General features: G+C 39.1%; 3 protein-coding genes across 3 annotated transcripts; 2 read left to right on the forward strand and 1 right to left on the reverse strand.

Annotated features, from left to right (window-relative positions):
- Positions 1-1,562: 1,562 nt before the first annotated feature.
- On the reverse strand, positions 1,563-7,273 carry LOC146313668 (uncharacterized). The gene is made up of 2 exons (XM_084739675.1): positions 6,867-7,273; positions 1,563-3,521 (listed from the first exon to the last, which is right to left on the reverse strand). The coding sequence occupies exons 1-2, from the start codon at positions 7,057-7,059 to the stop codon at positions 1,801-1,803; spliced, it is 1,914 nt and encodes a 637-aa protein (XP_084595801.1). The 5' UTR covers positions 7,060-7,273; the 3' UTR covers positions 1,563-1,800.
- A 2,344-nt stretch (positions 7,274-9,617) lies between these two features.
- Positions 9,618-13,317, forward strand: LOC146313669 (uncharacterized). Its single transcript, XM_084739625.1, has 2 exons — positions 9,618-9,854; positions 11,753-13,317. Exons 1-2 carry the CDS (start codon positions 9,674-9,676, stop codon positions 12,757-12,759), a joined length of 1,188 nt encoding a protein of 395 aa, XP_084595751.1. The 5' UTR covers positions 9,618-9,673; the 3' UTR covers positions 12,760-13,317.
- A 4,550-nt stretch (positions 13,318-17,867) lies between these two features.
- Positions 17,868-24,547, forward strand: LOC146313670 (uncharacterized). Its single transcript, XM_084739580.1, has 2 exons — positions 17,868-18,086; positions 22,196-24,547. Exons 1-2 carry the CDS (start codon positions 17,894-17,896, stop codon positions 24,142-24,144), a joined length of 2,142 nt encoding a protein of 713 aa, XP_084595706.1. The 5' UTR covers positions 17,868-17,893; the 3' UTR covers positions 24,145-24,547.
- The last annotated feature ends 460 nt before the right edge of the window (positions 24,548-25,007 follow it).

Genomic DNA, 25,007 nt, shown 5'->3' on the forward strand with positions numbered 1-25,007 from the left:
GAAAATATTTTAACAGGAGGATGGTGGGAGAGAAGAGTATAATATGGGAGAATCCTATTAAAAAAACACACAAGCAGGTTAAAAGACATGAGCAGCTCTGGCTGAACGCTCTCATGCATGCGGCTGTGTGTAAAGTGCGGGAATGACAAGCAGCGTACTCACTAGAGATGCGCCAATTCCGATTTCAGTTTTTGTTTTTTGATTTTTAAGGGTCTGACCTGCTGATTCTGTCCAATTCCGATTTTCAGTCTTTCTAAGAACTGTAATTGACAGCATTCACAAACACTTTTCCAACTCTTCTTGTAACAATTAAATTGGATGTTCATAATAAAACACTGACTATTAAATATTCATTAAATACTATTTAAACTTTCTCCAAAGTCCTCCAGGTTACAGACAGGCCTTATTATAGTTTTATATTAAGATTATGAATCCAGTGAATGCAATCTCACGAAATCATGGTCATCTTGCAGGATTTCGTGGGACATGATTTCACATGATTTCCTGTAGAAGCAGATGTAAACAAACCGGAGACGGACGCGGTGCAACAGTTTGCTGCAGTAAAACTTTGCTGTGAGAAAAACAGATGCAGAAGTTAAACAAGTCTGATTGAGAAAATGTTTGAGGAGACGCATCAACACAGGTTGTTTATTCTTCAGTCAGAACAGGAAGTGAGATTTTAACTGTCCCTCTGTGAACAGCAGTCTGCTGCTGGCTAACATTAGCATGAAGAGCTACAAAGTTTATGGCTGTTCTGTGACACTGTCAGCTGCTCTGTCTCGTTGTAGACTGTCTGTCTTCTGTTTATCTTGTTCTTGGAATCTGTCACTGACATCAACTTCATGCAGACATGTGTCAGAGTGTGTAGCTGTTATCAGCGCTGTGGTGACATCACAGACAGTTTGTCTGCTGCATGACGTGACCATCGTGCAGAACACGTGTGAGACAATAACAGGCACAGTATCAGATATGTGATGCTGACCGGCTGGTCACCAGTCAGGGCCGGTCATGCTGAAAACCAGCTGGTTCCGGTCTCTGGCTCGTTGATCGGTGCATCCCTAGTAATCACAATAAGTTGCTAACTAGTTTGGAAATCCATTTCTGGAAAGTCAAAGAACCTGTGTGCACAAATTAGTGCCATCTAGTGGTAGGTCTGTAGATCACAAACATCTCATCTCTCTCCCGTGTTGCGTGTTGGAGAATGTACACTGACCACAAAACTCAAGCAAAACGCAAAAGTATCTAGAGCCAGTGTTTGATTTGTCTGTTCTGGGCTATTGTAGAAACATGGTGGTTCAATATGGTGGCCTCTGTGGAGGAGGAGCCACTCCTAGATATTTTGTCAGTCCAGTAATGTAGCAAAAGTTCAAAGCCTGGTTTCGATCTGCTCCTGTTAACCCTGTTACAGTTACTGCATTATGCAGTGATACATATTAATCTCTTCCTGCATGTTTCAAGTTAAAAGCCCTTTAGCATCATTTCTTATTGAGACTTTTACTGTGAAACACTTGTAGAAATGTGTTGTGGGAAACTCAGTGCCTGCAAATCCACATTTTCATTCATGGGATTTACTTAAGAGCGGCCGAGTCACAGCTTGTGGTAAAATGTGGCATTACTGGTTTGGCATAATTTCCAACTAATATAAAATACTGCTATAACAAAAAAAAATATATAGTATTGGACGATATGGCTCATCAACACTGGGAGATCGGTACTGGTGGCAGAAAAACTTGATCAGGGCATCCCTAATATACATTGTACTAAGACTATTAAGACTTTAGGATCAACAACTGCATGACATCACCAGAACTGTCCAATGAATGAGTTCCAAGTCGGACCATGTGACTCAAACCTATCTGGATTGGAGGTCCTGGCTGGTTCTGGTCCTCCTGTTTCTGTTTTCATTTGTTCAGTTAGTCTTTGATGAAGCTGTGAGGTCTGAGGTTTCTCTTCATCATCATCTTCACTCTTCACAGGAACAGAAGTGAATGTGAACTTTGTGACATCACCTTCTTCCAGCCCTTGAAGCTGCTCTCCCTCCTGATTGGTCCAGAGTTCATGAAGCTGTGACGACTCACCACCACACTTGTGATTTTTGATCTGATGACGCCAACTAAATCTTTCATCACAAAGGTTGCAGCTGAATGGTTTCTCTCCTGTGTGGGTTCTCATGTGAAGCTGTAAATGTTCATAACGTGAAAAACATTTATCACAAAGTGAACAGCTGAAGGGTTTTTCTCCAGTGTGGCATCTAAAATGGTTCTGCAAATGTGCCTTCTGGGCAAATTTTTTCCCACAAACTGAACAGCTGAATGGTTTCTCTCCTGTGTGCGTTCTCATGTGTGTCTTTAGATTTGAGTTTTGGTTAAACTGTTTCCCGCACACAAAGCAGCTAAATAGCTTCTCACAAGAATTATATTCATCATTATTCATGAAGTTTAGACCTAAGTGAGCGTCCCTGGTATTATTATCATCATAACGGTCTTCAGCATCAGGTGTTAAATGTGTATCTAGATTGGAGGTCCTGGCTGGTTCTGGTCCTCCACAGTCCTCTGCATCAGCTTCTGTTTCCATCCGTTCAGTTAGTCTTTGATGAAGCTGTGAGGTCTGAGGATTCTGTGTATCATCATCTTCACTCTTCAGTGGGACAGGGGTGAACGGGAATTTGGTAGTATAAGCCTCCTCCAGCCCTTGAAGCTGCTCTCCCTCCTGACTGGTCCAGAGTCCAGGAAGCTGTGAGGACTCACCGCCACACTTGTGATTTATGATCTGATGACGCCAAGTGAATCTCTCACCACAAATGTTGCAGCTGAATGGTTTCTCTCCTGTGTGGGTTCTCATGTGAAGCTGTAAATGTTCAGAACGTGAAAAACATTTATCACAAAGTGAACAGCTGTAAGGTTTTTCTCCCGTGTGGCATTTCACATGATTCTGCAGAGTTGCCTTCTGGGCAAATTTTTTTCCACAAAATGAGCAGCTGAATGGTTTCTCTCCTGTGTGAATTCTCATATGTGTCTTCAGGTTTGAGTTTTGGCTGAACTGTTTACCACACACAAAGCAGGGAAATACTTTCTCATTAGAATTATATCCATTATTTTTAATGAAGTTTAAATGCGCCTCCCAGGCCTTATCATTGTCACTGACTTTATTTGCTGGTTTAAAACGGTCTTCAGTATTTGGTGTTAAATGTGTATCAGGATGTGAGTTCCTGGCTGATTCTGGTCCTCCACAGTCCTCTCCATCAACTCCTGTTTCCATCTGTTCAGTTTGTTTTTGATGAAGCTCTGAGATCTGAGGTTTCTCCTTATCATCCTCATCTTCACTCTTCACAGGGACTGGAGTGAATGTGGACTTGGTGATATCAGTCTCCTCCTGTCCTCGAAGCTGCTCTCCCTCCTGACTGGTCAAGACTTCCTCCTGTTCCTCTTTAATATGCCGGAGCTCTGGGTCCTCCTGCTCCACACCTGTGCTCTTCTCCTGTTGCTCAGAGGGGACCTCTTCTTTACTCAGTTGCTGGACGTCTGCAGGAAACAGTGAAGAACAGTGAAAAAAAAGATATTGTACTGAGCGACAGAAAGTAGTGGAACTGAGGGTAGAAAGGAAGTGACATCATTTCGTCAGCTCTCTGTATCAGAGTGTGCTACAAAATAATAAAAGCATGCTGTTCATGGTACCTGTTTGCAGTGTACCCATAGATACACACTCTCAATATCTCTGACCTTTATTTTCATACATACTAAAAAAGTTTTGTCTCCATCTTCAGCGTCTATCATTTCACTGAAACTGCTCTTAACAAAATGGTAAACAACATTTTATTTAGTGATAACTCACATTACACCTGCAGCAGAGGACCGATATCCTCAGACTTTCCCTACAGAGGCACCGCCCTTACTATAGCATTTAATCCACAATTTCTATATAAATTGGAAATGGAAAAACAGGCCACATGACTGAATTTGATTTTAATATTTAATTGGTTGTGTTTACGTGTAATGAGCATTAGCAAACATACGCTAGCTTGCTAACTGCAACCATAGACATATATACGTAGACGCCGCATTGAGCGCTGAATCATATGTGCCAAGAGCGAACGGAGAATATGCCTTATTCGTTCATGTTGAGTGGCAACACATGGAAAAAGCTGTGCAAGACCATTCTTATCCAAGGTTTTCAGTTTACACACACACACACGCACACACACACACACACACACACACAGACTGTAGTTGTATAGTTGTATAGATATATGTATGTATGTATATATATATATACGTAAGGGCTGCAACGGATCAAAAACCTCCCAGTTCAGATCGTATCACGGTTTTGAGTCACGGATCGGATCATTTTTCAGATCAGCAAAAAAGAAAAAAGTGTTGGGATTAGAGTTAAATGATTTTAAAAATGCACTTGTCTTTGATCTTTGTCTGTCTGTAATTATCACCATAGTGATGTAATGTAATAATAATGATCATAGTAATGATAATGGTAATAATATTAAAAACTTCAAACTTATACAGTGCTGTACTATGTATATACTATACATATATGAGATCATTATACACTGTACAGTATAATACACAACTACACTCTGTAGTCTGGCTCAATGTCCCGCCTACAGCAGCACATCTGATTGGTTAGAAGTGATGATCAATCAGCAGACACACTGTGTGACAGACGGGGTGAGACAGAGCTGCAGCGGTGAGCAGAGAGGAGCTGTGGACAAGTTAAGACAGCTGATATCACCAAAGTTTCAACCAACATCACAGTTTGATGATCTGTTTCTATGGTGACAGCAGAGTTACATCAGTGAAAAAAGTTATGGTCTGGATTTCACTCGAGGCGACGTGACGACTTTTAACTGAGAGCTGAGCTGCACACAGCAGCATCTGTCCTTCTGTTCACTGCAGCTCTGCATGGAGATTTCAGCTTTTAGAACTTATACAAAACTAACAGTGACAGAAAAACTATGATGCTCACATGTGGTCAGAACCGTAGAGGACGATCAGTACGAGACACGGGTCAACTGAGATCCGTACGAGACACGGGTCAACTGTGATCCGTACGAGACACGGGTCAGCTGTGATCCGCACGAGACACGGGTCAGCTGTGATCTGTTGCAGCCCTAATATATGTTCATCAATCACTGAATATCAAAATGTTTAATCAAAATCAGTTAAATGTAAACGTCCTTACTCTTTATTCAGAAAACCCACCTGTCACATCTACGTTTCAGGATAAACACAGATGTTTAATATCAATATTTCAATATTTATCATCACAATAACAGTGTTACGTACATTGATAGCTGTAAAAACTCATAAAAAAATTTGAAAAATACATATGTTGGTTTGGTGTCCTAAACATATAAGGAGTAAACATTTATAATCATCACATTAAAAGTTACATACGTTGTTTTTGATGCCTATTTGTTTCCCAGATATATTAGTGTGTGTGTGAATGGGTGAATAAAAGGCTTTAACTTAAATCACTTTGTAGAAAGGCGCTTTATGAAGTTTGGTCCATTTCCTGGAATTAGTTTACGGGGCAGATCTGCCACATCCAGTATGGCGGACACGCCGACGTATCGCAGCAACGGGCCAACGAGCTCAACGCGGCGTCTAAGGATATATGTCTATGGCTGGAACCACACACTATTTTGATCAAACAGTTGTTCAACAGCGGTTTGACCCACGCCGAAATTTCCATGGCTGATGGCTCCTGGCTGCTGGTCCAGATCGATAGATCGTTGCCGCTAGCAAGCTAGCGTATGTTTGCTAATGCTCATTACAAAACTTCTGGGTCACGTAAACACAACCAATTAAATATTAAAATCGAATTCAGTCATGTGACCCATTTTTCCATTTCGTATTTTTGATCTGAGCCTAAAATTGAGATATTAAAAATCAGGCATTTATTCGTTTTTTGTGTTAGATTAAAAAACGAAAAACAAAATAATCTGTCACTTTTTTATTTTTTTATATTTTATTGCCAATTGAAAATAGAAAGAACAAATGATACACAGATTATATATGTGTGTGTGAGAAAGATATTATTTAGAAAAATGTCTAATTACAATTACTGATTTTGACTGGTGTTGCAATTTGATTTGCAATATTAGAAGGAATTCTAATCTTTAAATAATTCTTCTCAGTTTCATTTAAAACATATAATTATGGTGTAATTTTTGCAGGTCAGGACGTCTCTGCAGTGGGACAATATTTAATTTAAAATGGCAGTTTGACACATTTAACAAATATTGAGTCTCCTGCGATTTAAAAGCTGCAGTTGGTCAATTTCAATAAATATTTTGATTAACTGTTCGTAATGTAAGCTCATACAATAATCATGATATAATGCAAGTTAACTGTGTTAAAGAACTTTCTTTAAATATTTTTTATTAACTACACATTTTTATTTATACTGTGAATATTTTGCCTCTTTTTTTGAAACACTGTTCAACTTTTAATTTTAAAACAGATTTTCCATTTTTCTTTCTTTTTTTTTTTTTAATGATTCTGGACTTTAGTTCTTTCTCTGACTCTTCATTATTACCAGGAACCAACACTCAACAGATGAAACGTGTTCCTTTTATTTTGAAATCCGTGTGTAGTATCGAGTGTGTGTTCAAAGCAGTTCAGCAATGATAACAGACAGTAAACAGTCAGTAAACAGTCAGTAAACAGTGTGGCAGCCTGTTTCCTGTCACACTGACTGGTTCGGTTACCGTAAAGTAGAGAATAGAGGCGCTCTGCTGTTTGCTGTCAGTAGATCCAGAGTGTGAGTAGTGATGAGTGTGTGATCAGTGATCAGAGCTGATCGATCAGTGATCAGATGTGTGTGATCAGTGAGTGAGTGTGGGTCCAAACCTGCTCTGTGTAACCGAAGTTGAGGGTTGAAAACAGCGTCCAGTAGTCTCCGTTGTCTCTCGTTCTCCTCTTTTGAACGACAAAGTGTCTCCTCGTACTCTGCTATCGTTCTTTCAAACAGACCAAATATGTCTTCAGCAGCCGCAGTTAGTCGCTGCTTCACCAACGCTCTCAACATCTGGACTTTAGACATTTTGGACACGATGAGACACACAAACACACTTCGGTCCTCGTAGGAGACTCACTGTTGAGACACTTTATGAAGAAAAGGGTCAAACAAAGAGAGACGATGATGGCGGAAGTGCTTCTTCTTCTACTTCTTCTGCTTCTTCTTCTGTGGTGTAACGGCAGCTGTCATCCTCGTCGACTCATTAGCGCCATCTTGTGTGGAGTTCATTCACTCCTGTAGCTCTTCCGTTTGACTTTATTGTGTTTAATTTATGATATTTTTCTTGTTATTAAACAGTTTTATTTCAGTGATAGTTTTGGTTTTTGTAGTCCAAAATAATCACCAATAAGCTGATATTATTGTGATGATGGTTGGAAAGTGCCCTGTTGGTGGTGTTTTTTTTTTTTGGTTGTTTGTTTTTTGACACACACACACACACACGCACGCACGCACGCACGCACACACACACATACACACACACACGCACACACACACATACACACACACACACGTATATGTGTGTTTGTATATATATATATATATATATATATATATATATATATCATTTGACTTCATTTGAATTGTAATCATGTTTTTTTATTTATGAGATATTTATTTTTTCCTCCTCAGTTTTTGTTTTCTACAGCTTGGACTGTTTAGATTATTTTCTCCTCCTTTCTATTTTTCTGATGACGTCAGTCTGTTTTCCATCAGATTTATTCTAATGGAGGAATCAATTCTGCAGAATTGATCAGTTCTCACAAGCTGCTCATTCAGTATTGATTCCTTTGAAAAAATTACAATTAATCGATGATCAGTTAATCAGACATTAATTATTTAATCAATCAAATTAAATTTATTTGATCTATGATCAAATAAAGATCTAAAATTTAACACGTTACAAATTATATATATAATATATATGTATATATATATATATATATATATATATATATATATATATATATATTTAACTGACTGGCTGTAACTCATTAAAACATATTAAAACATGAGTCTAACTTTTAAAACACACTCATGGAAGAATTTAGTGTGGTGCACTGCACTGTAAAAAAAAAAAAAAGAAAAGAAAAAGAAAGGACAAGAAAATCTTAGTTACAGTTTGATTTTGACTTAAAACACACCTTCAAAAAAAAGGTCATAATTTTAGACTTTTATTTCTCATAATTGTGACTTATCATGTGATATCTCAGTAGTTATGTTTCAGTCCAAATGTTTCACAAATTTTAACGGAATTTTGAGTAAATCTGCAAAAGAAAATGTCAATGAATGCTTGTTTCTATCCATGAATATTGTTATTGTACTGTGTTCTTCTGTTGCTTCATTTATGTTTTGTAGTTTTATATTCTTATATTTGTACTTTGATTGTATTTGCATTTGTATATGTGTTTTATTGTTTAACACGTTCAGAGTGGAAGGTAAAGTGAGATTTTAAATGTACAGAGAAACTTGTAACAGTAGAAGATAATAAAACCTTCGACAGACTTGAGGAGTCAGTTCATGAAGATGAGCAGCAGGTGGCGCCAATCATCCATCATATCATTACAGGTGAAGAGGACGTCATTAAACGAACAGCAGTGGAACCTCAAACTGTGAAAACAAGCTTTAAATCAGACATTTGGGGTGGTTTTATGTGTTAATGTGACGAAGGTTCCATCGGTTCTGTGTGGAACCATCACACAGTGACACAAACTCAGACCATCTTATTTTAACTTCAGAGAAAGTTTTGAAAACATTTTCCAGGTTTTGTATTTTTTTAAATAACTTCACGGATTCTTGAAAAAACGACTGATTGAAAACAGCTGAGAAATAAATATTACAGTTCTTCTGTTAACATGGAAGCGCTCGATGCGCTCGATGCAGCGTCTACACAAAATAAATAAAAATAAGACAAAATAAGTTGTGAAAATAAACAAATTACATCATATAAAACAAATAATATAATAAATACAATGAAATTAGAATAATAATTGAAAAATAATGACAGATAAAAGAGTAAGATAAATATGTATTTTTTGAAAATATAAACAGAAATAAATGTGAAAATAACTGAGAATGTTTATAGTTTTTCTTTTAGATTTTGTTATATATCTTGATATTTCTATAATTATATTTTTAAGGGTATTTTCTGATTTATAACCTCTTGAAGATAAATTGTGCTACTTTGCTGTTTTAAAGATGAAGGTCTGGGTGGTGCCAAATGTAGACATGTTGTTTAATAAAAATAAAATATTATATACACATTATATGAAAACAAATAAATAATTAAAAAAATAATATACAGGAAAAAAATAGTAATTTATATGAAGAACATAAATGGATATGTTTTTCAAATATATAAATAAATGTATACATAAATAAATGTGAAAACAATGAACGTGATTATAATTGTTCTTTTTTATTTCACTATATGTGTTTATATTCATATATTTATTTTCTTGTTCATGTCTTGGTTCAAACGCGCTGCAGCCTCTGCAGCTCCGTCACCGATCAGGCTTTTATTTTGAAATGTGACCCGGAAATGTTCGCTGGTATCGGCTCGTATTTTGTTCCGCGTTGAGCAGCAGATCCACAAACCTTCATCGATAACAGTATCGATTCGCGTGTCCGTCCCGTCAGTATGATGAAGATGAAGATGAGGATGAAGCTGCAGAGTCTGAAGGTTGTGGTTGAGCAGCGCCTCACTGCGGCTGTCGACGACATCTGTGGACATTTTGAAAGAACAATCAGAGAGTTTGAAGAGGAGCTGGAGCTCCGACATCACACACCGAACACACACACACCTGAGAGACAGAGGACAGGTGAGTCTCACTGGACAGAACCAATGTCTTGTTTTTTTCTCAGTGAAAATTAAAATTGTGATACAAAAAAGATCGTTTCCACTGATTATTTTCAGTCAAAACAATCACAAATATGACTGTTTTTTTTAACCATATCATGCAGCCTTACTGAGAGGCCACTTCATTAGGAACAGCTGTTTGTCCCTGTAGTGTCCTGCTTAATCTGTATAAATACAGGAATGACAAGTGATAAGGTTTGATTGATACCAAAGCCATTACTGATTCTGCTTATCGATACCTGTGGATTTTCTGTTATTATTATTGTTGTTGTTGTTGTTGTTGTTATTATTTTGTATTCATTTTTTACATGAGGCTGATACTGAACTTTAATGCTGAAAAGTTGTGTGTCAGTTGTTGTCAGTTCTCTAAACTACTGCTGCAAATTTTGTGCATTTTCTTTAACCAATAGCTATAAATGTTAACAATTAATTAATTGATTAATAATTTATAAGATATAAAATGCATGTTTTTTTTTTCATTTTAATTTTTCTTCAATTACAGCAATTGTTAGACAATATCAATAAATACATTTTTAATTGTATCAAATTCCTGATAAACAGTAATTAGTGAATGAGTAATTGTTAACATTTGTGGTCAGATCACCTGATTGGCTACTGAAATGTAGATTTGTCTACAAACTCAAATTATATTTAATTATATATAATCAATTATGATTTTGAAAGTAACTAAGTAGGTTACATAGTGTAATGCATACCCAAGTACGAGTAAAAGTACAGACTTGAAAATCAACTCGAGAAAGTACTAGTACCTAAAAACTACTAAAACTACTTGCAGTAATTTGAGTATTTGTAATTACTTACTTCCACGCCCTGGTTTATTATTTATTTATTGATCAAGAACAAAACAAACAGGCCGAGCAGCAGTGTGTCACTTAGTCAAAATAAATGTTTGTTCATTTTAATGTAAAGACTGAGTAAACACACAATACTTGCATATTTTTACTGTTAGTATTTATTTATTTTAGGAACTTCATGTTTTAGAGCCCCACCTTGTTTTCTCAAAAAGCTGAGCACCTGAAGCTCATGATGTTCAGTTTTTGTTGACTGTGTCAAAGTTCATTCAGCTCCATTAAATACTGAAGTCTGACTTCCAGATCAAACGTGTGAAGAAACCCAAGTGGAGGAATTTATTGGAAAATACTGAAATTGGTGATGCCACAATTTCCCATTGCTGCACGTTAAAAACTGATTTGTGTTTGTCTTCTTGTCTGATGTCGTTCAGTGCAAAGAAACATCGTTAACCAACCATCTAATATGCTCGGCTTGGTGTCAGACTGTCAGTTCTGAAACTCAACATATCTACATTTATATCTGTATCTATGAGTTTGATAAAGAAATGCTTTTAAAAAGTGAAAAAACACAATTAATAGAATAAAATAGTGACTGATTTCCAAATAGAATCCAAAGATGAAGTTATGGCAGGGGTCAGTAACCTGCAGCTCTCTGTGACTTTGACAAAAACTTATATTGAAATTAATAACGATGATTTTAACATTTTATTTTTGTCATCTTTAAGTGTTTCCTATGTGCTTCAAATGTGTAGCCTGTACAGCAAATTAAAAAACAAAGTTTTAATATATTATCAACTGAAATGCCTGTCATAGTTCACATCTGTGGCTTGGCATCTTCTCTTCTTTTGCCAGTGGTGAGTCTTGGCCCATCCTCACCAGAAAAACACCAGTAGAGAGACTCCCCTCTGGTGGTGAGAGCTGCTCACTACAGTACATCACCTTAATCCAGCATCTCTGTGTCAGTTTGGTAGAAAGAGGGGTGTCTGTGTTTTTGACAGTATTGAAGATCATGCTGTCAACCATCATTATGTACATTTCTGTTTTTTAGAGTGTTCTGCAGCCATCCAGCAGCTTTTGGTGAATAAAGAAGAGGTTTCCCCTGAGCAGGAGCAGGAGTGGAGCCCTAGTCTGGACCAGGAGGACCCAGAGACCCCACACATTAAAGAGGAACAGGAGGAAGTCTGGACCAGTCAGGAGGGAGAGCAGCTGCACAGACAGGAGGAGGTGAAGGAGGAGGAGCAGGAGGAGGATGAAGAGGAACCTCGGCCCTCACAGCTTCAAAATGAACCTCGAACCAGCAGCTCATCTGGTCAGATTGGACCTGATATAGAGAACTGTGGAGGACGAGAACTGGCAAGGAACTCTGAACCAGATCATTACCTTAAACCAGTTAGTGAAGACAAGACTTCAAACTGTTCTGATGCTGAGACTGAAGTTAGTGATGAAGACTGTAAGAAGAGCAGAGAAACTTTGTCAGGTTTAAACTCTCTGGTGCACAGTGACGTCCCTATTGTGGCTGATGGTAAATGTAACTCCATAAAAAAGTCTTTTATCTGCAGTGAATGTGGCAGGAAGTTTGGTCGTAAGGACAGTCTGAGGAGACACATGAGGTTTCACACCGGAGAGAAACCCTACAGCTGCTCTGTCTGTGGGAAAAGATTCTCTCAGAGGCCAAACCTGATCCGACACATGAGGTGTCACTCTGGAGAGAAACCCTTCAGCTGCTCCTTCTGTGATACCAGTTTTGCTGTTCGGAGTGCTCTGGTGAATCACATGAGGATTCACACTGGAGAGAAACCATTCAGCTGTATGTGTTGTGAGAAAAGCTTCACACAGAAGGGTGGTCTGAAGAAACATATGACTGTGCACACAGGAGAGAAACCTTACAGCTGTCCTGTGTGTGACAAAAGTTTCTCTCAGAAGGCGAATCTGACATACCACTTCTCGGTGCACACAGGACAGAAACAATTCAGCTGCAGCGTTTGCGACAAAAGATTCACGTGGCAGTCGCAGGTCAAAAGTCATAAGTGTGTTGGTGAGAGCAGCAGCAACTGAAGCTGATGAGTCAGGTGTAAATAAAAAGTGAAGAAAACTCAGTGTTTAATGAGGAACATAAGAGAATGACTAGAATACTACAGGGATCTCTGCACAGAGCAGTTGTCACGTAAATTTTATTTAAACAGCCCAAAATTACAAATCACAAGTTTGTCTCTGGAGGTTTTATAGTCTGTACAGTGTATGACATCCTCTGTCCACACAGCCTCAACTTGGGTAAGGAAAAACTCCAAAAACACTTTTAAGGCCCCAATCAGACAGGGTACAGTTTTGGCAGTGTGAGGTGTCTTTTTCTATAGGCTATAGTGTTTTGCACACTGCACACTTCAGTTTAACTTAATTTCTATAACGTCAACCCAGAATCACAAACCACAATCTGCTGCCAGGTGCTTTAGGCCAAATTCCAAACCAGCCCATCCAACACTTCCCAAACCAACACACTCCTCTCAGGTGCAGCACCTCCTGTATGAGGTGAAATTATTTCCAAGGATCAGTTCTAAATTTCTTTGCCTCAAACAGACATTTGATAGATGTTTTTTGTGTACACATGATAGAATGACATGATGAAAAATGTTTAACAATCTTATTATGTTGTGGATGTACCTCATGTAATCACCACTTACATCTTCATCAAAGTTGATTATAAGATTTTTTAATAATTATTTAATTACACCCTCCATCATGATGAATGTTCCTGTTTCCATCAGAGAGAGATGAGGGCGTTCCAAAGCTCACCGCTGTAATTCCACCCTCACCTTTATTTAAGTGACCCTCCACATTGAGTCTGATTCGTCACAGAGTGGGTGTGACTTCAGCTTCTACTACAGTCAGATGTCTTCATTCTGTTTTATGTAGGGCTGCAACGGATCGCAGTTGACCCGTGTCTCGTATGGATCACAGTTGACCCGTGTCTCGTACGGATCGTCCTCTACGGTTCTGACCACATGTGAGCATCATAGTTTTTCTGTCACTGTTAGTTTTGTATAAGTTCTAAAAGCTGAAATCTCCATGCAGAGCTGCAGTGAACAGAAGGACAGATGCTGCTGTGTGCAGCTCAGCTCTCAGTTAAAAGTCGTCACGTCGCCTCGAGTGAAATCCAGACCATAACTTTTTTCACTGATGTAACTCTGCTGTCACCATAGAAACAGATCATCAAACTTTGGTGATATCAGCTGTCTTAACTTGTCCACAGCTCCTCTCTGCTCACCGCTGCAGCTCTGTCTCACCCCGTCTGTCACACAGTGTGTCTGCTGATTGATCATCACTTCTAACCAATCAGATGTGCTGCTGTAGGCGGGACATTGAGCCAGACTACAGAGTGTAGTTGTGTATTATACTGTACAGTGTATAATGATCTAATATATGTATAGTATATACATAGTACAGCACTGTATAAGTTTGAAGTTTTTAATATTATTACCATCATCATTACTATGATCATTATTATTACATTACATCACTATGGTGATAATGATCCGAAAAATGATCCGATCCGTGACTCAAAACCGTGATACGATCTGAACTGCGAGGTTTTTGATCTGTTGCAGCTCTATGTTTTAGCCACAACTTAAATGTTTTAACGTTGAGCACAAAATAAATTTATTTGTCAAAATGACAAACAGTGAGCAGGTTCATCAACATGTCAAGAAATGACTCAGAAAAATATGAAATGTCATAAAAATAGCAAAACACACTGGAGTAGAGCTTTAACAGGGAAACAATCAAGTGGGTCGAACCAGTAAAAGTAAAGCATAATCCATTGATTATTCTGGTGATTGATCGAGTGATCAGATAAGAAATATTGTGTGTTCTGCATTTTTTTTCTATTACATTACTTTTGCTTTATTTAAGAACAATGGTAAGACAGGTCTATTGAATGAACAACTATAAATTACTAAAGTAAAAATACTCAGTAAAGTAACTTTACTTTTACTGTAGATTTACTTTACTTTAGCACAAAGGTAAAAGTAAAGGTAGTAAAATCTGCAGAACCACAAACAGAAGATGAACAAACTCTTTAACTGAAACACCAGAACGTTTTGATCACATGTTAAAATCAAAACATGGTTCTTCTGGAGCAGGACAGACGCTCCCAGAGGACAGGGGACAGAGGACAGAGGACAGAGGACAGGGGACAGAGGACAGAGGACAGGGGACTGGTTTACCAACATGCCACCTTTTTCTCCTCTTATGAGTTTGCAGGTCACGACCCTCTGTCTGTCTGTCAAACTACAGACAGCAGACTGTCTGTAAACATCATGTTTCACTCTGCAGTGTTTCACACAAACACTTTATTTGTGTGAAACACAGGTTTTGTCATTTTTATTTTTTTAATCAGTCCGAGATGACGACGGTATCAGTGATTGATTAGTGATCAGTCTGTCCTCCTCTCCTCCCTCACCTGTTCACTCTGCTGTGAGAAGATCTGAAAGTTTCTCACAGACAAACACAGACTCTCCTGTTTTATGTCCTTATACAGTTGTTTAATTTTCTAAGAGCACCTGGTTGGTGATGATGTCATTAACCATCATGTTAGTTTCTGTTGTCATTAACAACAGTCTCCTCCACACGCAGCTTCTCTGCAGTTGGTCTGTGCGTTTCCTGATCAGATAAACCAGCGCCGGAAAGACGAGAAAAGTTCTGCCAGTTAAAATAGAAGCGTCCCGTCAAAATTTAAAATCTATTAATAATTTATTGGTTATAGGTCCGGGTCCGTATAGGACGGCGTGTGGGTCCAGACTCGGACCGCGATCCGCCTGTTAAGGACCCCCGATGTAGAAATCTCATAAATATTATAAAATGTGAAGAATGTGGATCAAGCAGGGTTTGTTGTTAACTTCAGGTTTAATTCTTCAGATTTTTGATCTAAGTGTTTCAAAACCTTTAATCTCTATCAGGGCTGAGCAATAAATCAATAATATAGATAGATAATATACTATCTAATTGTTAATATAGATCAGAAGATATGCCATAACTGTTGTTTTTTCCTGGTTTTAAAGTCAGTGTTACAGTGAAGTGATGTCATTTCCTGTTCTAGACGTTCTATTATTTAGTCATTATTGCCACATTAGTGATGATTATTGATCCAAAATTTTTTTTGTGGTCATATTTTGTAAAAGCACTAATGATCAGCGTTGGGAGGATTACTTTAAAAATATAATCTGATACAGTTACTAATTACCTGTTTAAAAATGTAATCAGTAACATGATCAAAGTAAACTTTCTGTTTACTTTTGAAATTGTTTAGTCTAATATAGTGTTTTGGGCCTGCGACTAATGATTATTTTCATTATCAATTATTTTCTCCATTAATTGATCAGTTGTTTGGTCCACAAAATGTCAGAAAATGTTGACCAAAGTCCAAGATGACGTCCTCAAATGTCTTATTTTGTCCAAAACTCAAAGATATTCAGTTTACTGTCAGAGAGGCGGAAAGAAACCAGAAAATATTCATATTTAAAAAACTGAAATCAGAGAATTTTTTTTCTTAAACAAGCTATGAATCAATTAATTAATCCCGTCACAGTCTTATCAATCGAAAAATAGATCCAAACATGTGAAGCACATGGACGTGTCGTCCCGACCTGCTCGTCTGGATTAAAAAACCCAGTGTTGATCGCTGTCATGTGACCTCTGAGCCTGACTGTTTTTGTGAGGTTTAGTGAAACCAGATCACCAAAGACAACCTGATGTGTTGAACCTGCTTCGTAGGACAGACGTCTGGAAGAGGACAGGATGCAGAGAGACAGAGACAGATATTATGAGCTGAGACTATGGGACTTTATTTACTGCGTCGGATAAACCAGTGAGGTTTTTACATGTAAATGTAAATGTACTCTAATACTGAGATATTTATAGAAAATAAATGTTCACTGAAGAATTTGGACTCGTTGTCTTCTGTTCAGATCTGACCAGAAAGACATAACACTTTAAAGGGAGAGTCTGTATTATCTGCAGTGTGGTTCTATGAGGTTCTTCTCTACAGTCAGTGTATCACCTACAGGAGATGGAGGTCAGTTTGGAGAAGCAGCAGGAGAACTGGTCCAGGAGGCTAATCAATGACTGCTGTGGACGGGGTCAGCAGCAACACGGATTTCAGACAACTAAAAAAAATCTAGTGGACATTATATTCAGAATATTTTCAAGTCTTTTCCTGCTGTCAGACAGACTTTATATAAGACAAATATCACTGTGTCCAAACCAACCAAACTCCACTGATGAAATCAGTCATTTTATCTCACAGAACACAGGAGTTTTTGAAAATACCAGTGAAAGTTGTATGATGTCATTTTATACAAATACACACATAAATATAACATGAATAAATAAATAAATGTAAGATTTACTATGTAAATGTATTCAATATGTGATTTGTACAAAAATGTCATATATGTCTATTTATTGATACAGGAATGTTTTACTCCATAAATTGGTAATGACATCATCCCCAAACATCCAGGACCAGTCAGGTTGAAAACAAAGGCAGAATCTGAGATTCTCTCTGTCTCTCTGTCTCTCTCTCTCTCTCTCTCTCTCTCTCTCTCTCTCTGTCTCTCTCTCTCTCCCTCTCTCTCTCTCTCTCTCTCCCTCTCCCTCTCTCTCTCTCTCTCTCTGTCTCTCTCTCTATCCCTCTCTCTCTCTCTCCCTCTCTCTCTCTCTCTCTCTCTCTCTCTCTCTCTCTCCCTCTCTCCCTCTCTCTCCCTCTCTCCCTCTCTCTCTCTGTCTCTCTCTCTCTCTCTCTCCCTCTCTCTCTCTCTCTCTCTGTCTCTCTCTCTCTCTCTCTCCCTCTCTCTCTCTCTCTCTCCTTGCAGAGACAACATATTTTTTATTCTTTCTCTATTATTATTTACTTTTATGTATTTATGTATGTAGTTTATTTTTGTTGGTTTCCTTTTATAAAGTTCTCTGTATTCTACTCTATATTTTATAAACTCTTCATGTGTTTTATGTGTAAAAATCACACAAATTATTATGATACTTATTAACAGCTTTTATTTTCACAAGCGACAGGAAGTGACATCTTCTTTAGCAAAATGGCGTCTAGCTTGTTTAGCTTGACAACGCGCTCGTGTCTATGATTACTAAGTGTGTGTAAGGATAACGTGTGTGTGTGTGTGTGTGTGTGTGTGTGAAAATGTCTAAAGTCCAGATGTTGAGAGCGTTGGTGAAGCAGCGACTAACTGCGGCTGCTGAAGACATATTTGGTCTGTTTGAAAGAACGATAGCAGAGTACGAGGAGACACTTTGTCGTTCAAAAGAGGAGAACGAGAGACAACGGAGACTACTGGACGCTGTTTTCAACCCTCAACTTCGGTTACACAGAGCAGGTTTGGACCCACACTCACTCACTGATCACACACATCTGATCACTGATCGATCAGCTCTGATCACTGATCACACACTCATCACTACTCACACTCTGGATCTACTGACAGCAAACAGCAGAGCGCCTCTATTCTCTACTTTACGGTAACTGAACCAGTCAGTGTGACAGGAAACAGGCTGCCACACTGTTTACTGACTGTTTACTGACTGTTATTGACTGTTTACTGACTGTTTACTGACTGTTTACTAACTGTTATTGACTGTTTACTGACTGTTATTGACTGTTTACTGACTGGCTTTGCTGACCATAAGAACAGGGCATATTCTGAGAATATGCTGCAAATAAAAATCGTATCAATATATTTATTGATCCGTATCGGTCTCCATGTTACCGTGAACGCAGGAGGAGTTTTGTCAGGATCCTGTTGGACTGATGACTCTGTTTTTTCAGTGATCAAACTGTTAACATGTTCTGATATGATGCTCTGAAGTTACATCAACAAAAAACCAACATGCTCACAGACAGACTGTGTCAGTGCGTCTCATCCCACTGACCTCCAGTGTTTGACTGACGCCCCCTTCACCTGTGGGTGTGGTTTCTAAAAAAGTTCAAATAAATAAGGAAAGGAAAACATAATAAAGCAGAACCAGAGACTGAATTAAAACAGGTTTCCTGGAATGATTCACTAACAGGCCTGAGATATTTTTGCTCTGTAGAATCGATCCTGCGTCAGTTTGTCGTGGTGGTTTTTCACATCCTGACAGGTTTTTTTAGATGTCTGAGCTTGTTCTCATCTCTGTTCACCCTGCACATGAAAAATCTGGGGTTCTCTGACCTTTTCTGAGAAAATGTGATCAGCTGACCTTTGTGATTTTGTTGTGTACTGGAGGGAGGAAGCTGCTCAGGTGATAAAATAAGTTTGTTGTATTATCACTGGATGTTGTACACAAAATAAGACGTAAAGTGTTATCCAAAATCTATCACGATATATAGTCTCATGTTATTATACAATATAATATTTTGGGATGCACCAATCGACCGGCCAGAGACCGGAACCGGTAGGTTTTCAGCTGACCGGCCCTGACAGGTGACCGGCTGGTCAGCCTCACATATCTGATTCTGTGCGTTATTAGGTGCGTTCGAGATGATCCAGGTCTGCGCAGAATCGATCAGCGGCGGTCGGCGCACAATGCATGTCTGTTAGATTTGTGTCCGACTTGATCCCGACTTGCTCTGATGTCATGCACACGTGGGCAACGATGACCTCACGAGATCGAGGCGGCCGCAGTTTGTAGAGCCAGGCGCCGCAGCTGCTCTCCACCGACTGCAAACACCTGACTGTCACCTGATCAATGAGCTGACAGGCTCTGATTGGCTCTTAACTTTGACAACAAACACCACTTGTTGTAATTTTCTGTGTAACTGTAATATTTAATGACATATCAGTCTTCTGTTGTCTGATGAATAATCAGATATTTAGTGTCTGATAATAATAAAGGTTCTATATATATGACTGATCAAAAGAACAGTTTGGTTCTTTACAAGGCAGATAAAAGAACAGATGAGTCAAAAGGAGGATCTCTTCTATTTTAACTTCAATCAACGATCAAGAACGCACTTTATTTCTTCAGCTGTGATCAATGACCTGCAGACTACAGGTAACCTACAGGTGACCTACAGGTGAATTAACAGGATGTTCATGTCTCTTCCTCTAGTCTCTCTGAAGTCTGTTGAAAACTGTCCGACTTGACTGCAGACTTTCGTCTCCACCTCCTGTTGCGTCCTCCTGATCTCGTCTCTCCAGGCGAGGCGCAGGTCATCTTGAACGTACCTATTGTCACAGGCGAGTTCTGCACGATGTTCATGTCATGCGTGCAGCAGACAAACTGACGATGACATCACCACAGCGCTGATAACAGCTACACACTCTGACACATGTCTGGATGAAGCTGGTGTCAGTAACACGAGTCCAAGAACAGGATAAACAGAAGACAGACAGTCTACAACGAGACAGACAGCTGACAGTGTCACAGAACAGCCGTAAACTTTGTAGCTCTTCATGCTAATGTTAGCCAGCAGCAGACTGCTGTTCACAGAGGGACAGTTCAAATCTCACTTCCTGTTCTGACTGAAGAATAAACAACCTGTGTTGATGCGTCTCCTCAAACATTTTCTCATCCAGACTCCTTTAACTTCTGCGTCTGTTTTTCTCATGTTATACTGCAGCGAACTGTTGCACCGTGTCCGTCTCCAGTTTGTTTACATCTGCTTCCACAGGAAATCACGTGAAATCGCGTCCCGCGAAATCCCACAAGATTCCATGATCTCACAAAATCACATTCAGCTAATTCATAATCTTAATATAAAATTATAATAAGGCCTGGCTGTAACCTGGCTGTGACTTTGGAGAAAATTTAAATAGTATTTAATGAATATTTAATAGTCAGTGTCTTATTATGAACATCCAATTTAATTTTTACAAGAAAAGTTGCTGCCAATTACAGTTCTTAGAAAGACTGAAAATCAGAATCGGCAGGTCAGACCCTTAAAAAAAAATCTGAAATCAGAATCAGCCAAGAAAATTGAAATTGGTGCATTTCTAATAATATTGATATATTGCCCAGACCTTGTGGGAAAGCCATTTGGTAAAACTGGCCATGTCTGGCAGGCCATTTGGGCAGCCTGACCACCCTATTCAAAAGTGTTGGCAGAATTTATCATTTAGCCATTTGGAATACCGATGAATGTTGTGGTCAGGCTTCCTTAATTCCTGCCATGGTGAAATTTTTTCCAAATGGCCTTTGTCCCCGAGATGTTTGGAAAACTTTCTGGTATTTAAGGTGTGTGGCGTGGTATTCCCAAATTAAAGTTTTGTGTTTGTCCAGAATTTCCTGGCCCCTACTGGATGGGGTTCTAAATGCTGACAAATGGGAACAACTTATTTAAATTTCAGTCATGAACACTGAAATGTCATAGCTTGGAAACCCATGGAACAGTTGGAGCGCCATTTTCTGTGACGGGTCCAATTTCTAGTGTTCTCCGGTAGGGAAGGGCCAAAACCCCCCCTTTTTTCCCTAACTCAATAATGGGGTGGCATTCAGAGTGTCCAAGATTTCTATGGGACTAGTGTGCTTTCCCCTTCTAAGGTGGCCAGAATAATATCATTAGGTTCTTACTCTGTGAGTCCTTACTATGTTGCCTGCATTTTCAGTTTCCAAGGGGCACCGCTGGATGCAATTGGATAGACATGCAACCAATCAGAGCGATAAAACATGAGACATAACATAGCTGGTAAATTAAACTTATCAAATCCTGTCAGAAATATAGTCAAGACATTTTTGAAAGTTTTTGTATGGCCACATGTTCATTTTGACTGAAGTTAGACAGAATAAGAATGCTTGTTTTTTGATAATCCAAGGTTTTCTAGTTCAACTATTCTGCAAAACGTTTGGACAGAGGGCTTTGAGGTGTAAGACACAAATTTGTTTAAAGGTACAGGTTTATCAGAGTTGCCAAACATGATTCAGTTTAATCTTTCTAAAGAAACAATAACTTCATCTTCACCTCAATAATGTTAGTCTTGCCTGCATTTGCCTGTCAGAGCAGAAAGTTGATGGTGAGTGAGGACCTTATGTGAAAGGTTAATCACAGGATTCTGCTTTGCTGGCAGAGGAGGTACAGAAGAGTGCCTTATTTGCACAACAAGCTGGTCAGGCCAATGTAAAGTCACGTCCAAAACAGACTCTTCTAGCTCCTCTCAAAGATGGTACTTATCCATGTGACCACTGTGTCCAGTGCCACAACACATGGAAAACTCATGTTTTTAGACATCCAAACACATCTGACTGACACAGGCTTTGACTCTGTTCATAAAAAGGTTCGTAAACATTTAAAGGAAAGGCACTGAATCCCCGTCCACCTTAAGCTGTAATTGTCAGGTTTTACAGCTTGAGCTTTTGGTGTGGAAGTTAACATACAGACAGACTATTTGTCAGTGGACTCTTTTCAGTGCCAAACAGAGATGATCCTGTAATATGAAATATGTATAATGATAAGAATGAAATCACACTTTTCCTCAATGTGTTTTTGTTTTGTCACTGTTTCCCTCAGATGTCCAGCAGCTGTTGTTGATTAAAGAAGAGGTCCCCCCTGAACAGAAGGAGTGGAGCCCCAATCTGGACCAGGAGGACCCAAAGTCCCCACACATTAAAGAGGAACAGGAGGAAGTCTGGACCAGTGAGGAGGGGGAGCAGCTTCAAGGGCTGGAAGAGGCTGATATCATCAAGTTCACATTCACTCCTGTCCCTGTGAAAAGTGAAGAAGATGATGAAGAGAAACCTCAGTCCTCACCGCTTCATCAAAGACAAACTGAACAGGTGAAAACAGAAGCTGATGGAGAGGACTGTGGAGAACCAGAACCTGACAGGAACTCACATCCAGATACACATTTAACACTTGATACTGAAGACAAGAATGAAGAGTCTTCTGAGGCTGGAGACAGTGATGGTGATTGGGAGGAGACCAGAGAACATCAATCAGGCTTAAACTCTCTGATAAATAATGAAAGGCCTGTAAGTGATGCATGTCAAACAAGCAAGAAACTATTTAGCTGCTCTGAGTGTGGTAAAATATATTCCCAGAAGGGCAGTCTGAAGGTACACATGAGAATTCATAAGGGAGAGAAACCATTTAGTTGCTCAGTTTGTAGTAAAAGATTTATCCAAAAGGTACATCTGACAGAACACATGGCAGTGCACACAGGGGAGAAACTATTCTGCTGTAGTGTTTGTGGCAAAAGATTCACTTGGCGTTGCCAGCTCAAACGACACAAATGTGGTGGTGAGACTTCACAACTTCATGTAGTTTGGACCAGTCTGGACCCGGAGGAACCAGAGCCCCCACACATTAAAAAGACACAGGACAAAGTCTGGATCAGTAGGGAAGAAGAGCGGCATCAAGGGCTGGAGGCAGCTGATATCATTAAGTTCACATTCACTCCTGTTGCTGTGAAAAGTGAAGATGATGATGAGGAGAAACCTCAGTCCTCACAGCTTCATCACAGACAAACTAAACAGATGGAAACAGAAGCTGATGGAAAGGGCTGTGGAAGACCAGAACCAGACAGGAACTCACATCCAGATACACATTTAACACCTGACAAGACTGAAGACTCTTCTGACACTGAAGTCAGCGATGGTGACTGGAATGATACCAGCGAACCTCAGTCATGTGTAAACACTCTGAAAAATACTGAAGCCTCTGTTAGTGACGTAGGATGTAACACTAGCAAGAAACCATTCGGGTGCTCTAATTGTGGGAGAACATTTTGCCGCAAGGATCATCTGATGAGACACATGAAAACACACACAAGAGAGAAACCATTCAGCTGCTCAGTTTGTGGTAAAAGATTTGGCAAAAAGACAACTATGGAGCAGCATCTTAAATGCCACACAGGGGAAAAACCTTTCAGTTGTTCATTTTGTGATAAATATTTTTTACTGTCTTCACATTTAAAGTCACACATGAGAACCCACACAGGAGAGAAACCATTCAGTTGCTCAATTTGTAGTAAAAGGTTTGGCAGAAAGGCAACTCTGCAGCATCATTTGAAATGGCACGCAGGAGAAAAACCTTACAGGTGTTCACTTTGTGATAAACATTTTTCACTTTCTTCACATTTACAGTCACACATGAGAACCCACACTGGTGAAAAACCTTACAGCTGTTCACATTGTACTAAATGTTTTTCACGGCGTGACATTTTAAAGTCACACATGATTACCCACACTGGAGAAAAACCTTACAGCTGTTCACATTGTGACAAGTGTTTTTCACGGTATGACAGTTTAAAGTTACACACGAGTACCCACACAGGAGAAAAACCATTGAGCTGCAAGGTTTGTAAGAAAAGATTCACCTGGCGTTGTCAGATCAAAAAACACAAGTGTCGTGGTGAGCCCTCACAGCTGCATGATATCTATACCAGTCAGGAGCAAGAGCAGCGTCAGGGGCTGGAGGAGGCTGTTACTGAATACCCACATAGGAGAGAAGCCATTTAGCTGCAACATTTGTGACAGAAGATTCACTTGAAATTGTTAGCACAAAATACACAAGTGTGATGATGAGTCCTCACAGCTTCATGAACTCTGGACCAGTCAGGAGGAGAAGCAGCTTCAGGGAATAGGAGGCTGATATCATGAAGTTCACATTCGCTCCTGTTCCTGTGAAGAAAGAAGATGATGATGAAGAGAAACCTCAGTTCTCACAGCTTCATCAAAGACAAACTGAACTGATGGAAACAGGAGCTGATGTAGTGGACTGTGGAGAACCAGAACCAGCCAGGAACTCTTGAGGCACATGAACTGACTCTTAAGTCATTCATTGGACAGTTCTGGTGGTGTCATCCACTTGTAATTTAGCAGTATTGAACAGGAAAGACACATTCCCTTGTTTCAGTTTGTGGTTATGATTGGTTATGACATGATGCCCTTTTAAATATGAACTTCCCTCACGGCTAGTTTTGAACTGGTTGTTGTGCCCTCGAAAGACAGTTTTAGATTTCCTTATTTAAAACCAACCATCATTAAACTAAATAGAATGAGAAGATGGTCAAAGCTGGACATTAGGGCTGGGTAATTTCATTTGTCAAAAAAAAAAAATAAGTAAAACAATCAAAAATAAATTTCTCCTCTTTCCTGTTTGCCGTTCATCCATCCTGATAGTTTTGGTGTGACTTGCAGAGTTTTAGAGATATCGGCCGTAGAGATGTCTGACTTCTCTACATTATAATGGGACTAGACGACACTCAGCTTGTGGAGCTCAAAAAGACAAAAAATTTGAAAAATTCAAGAAATCCTGAGCTGGTTACTCAAGATAATCCACAGACCTTGTTACAAGCAGTTTCATGTAGAAACTGTTTTCT

The sequence above is a fragment of the Lutjanus erythropterus genome, chromosome 16 (genome assembly GCF_056507025.1).
Source record: "Lutjanus erythropterus isolate fLutEry1 chromosome 16, fLutEry1.hap2, whole genome shotgun sequence".
Classification (NCBI taxonomy): domain Eukaryota; kingdom Metazoa; phylum Chordata; class Actinopteri; order Lutjaniformes; family Lutjanidae; genus Lutjanus; species Lutjanus erythropterus.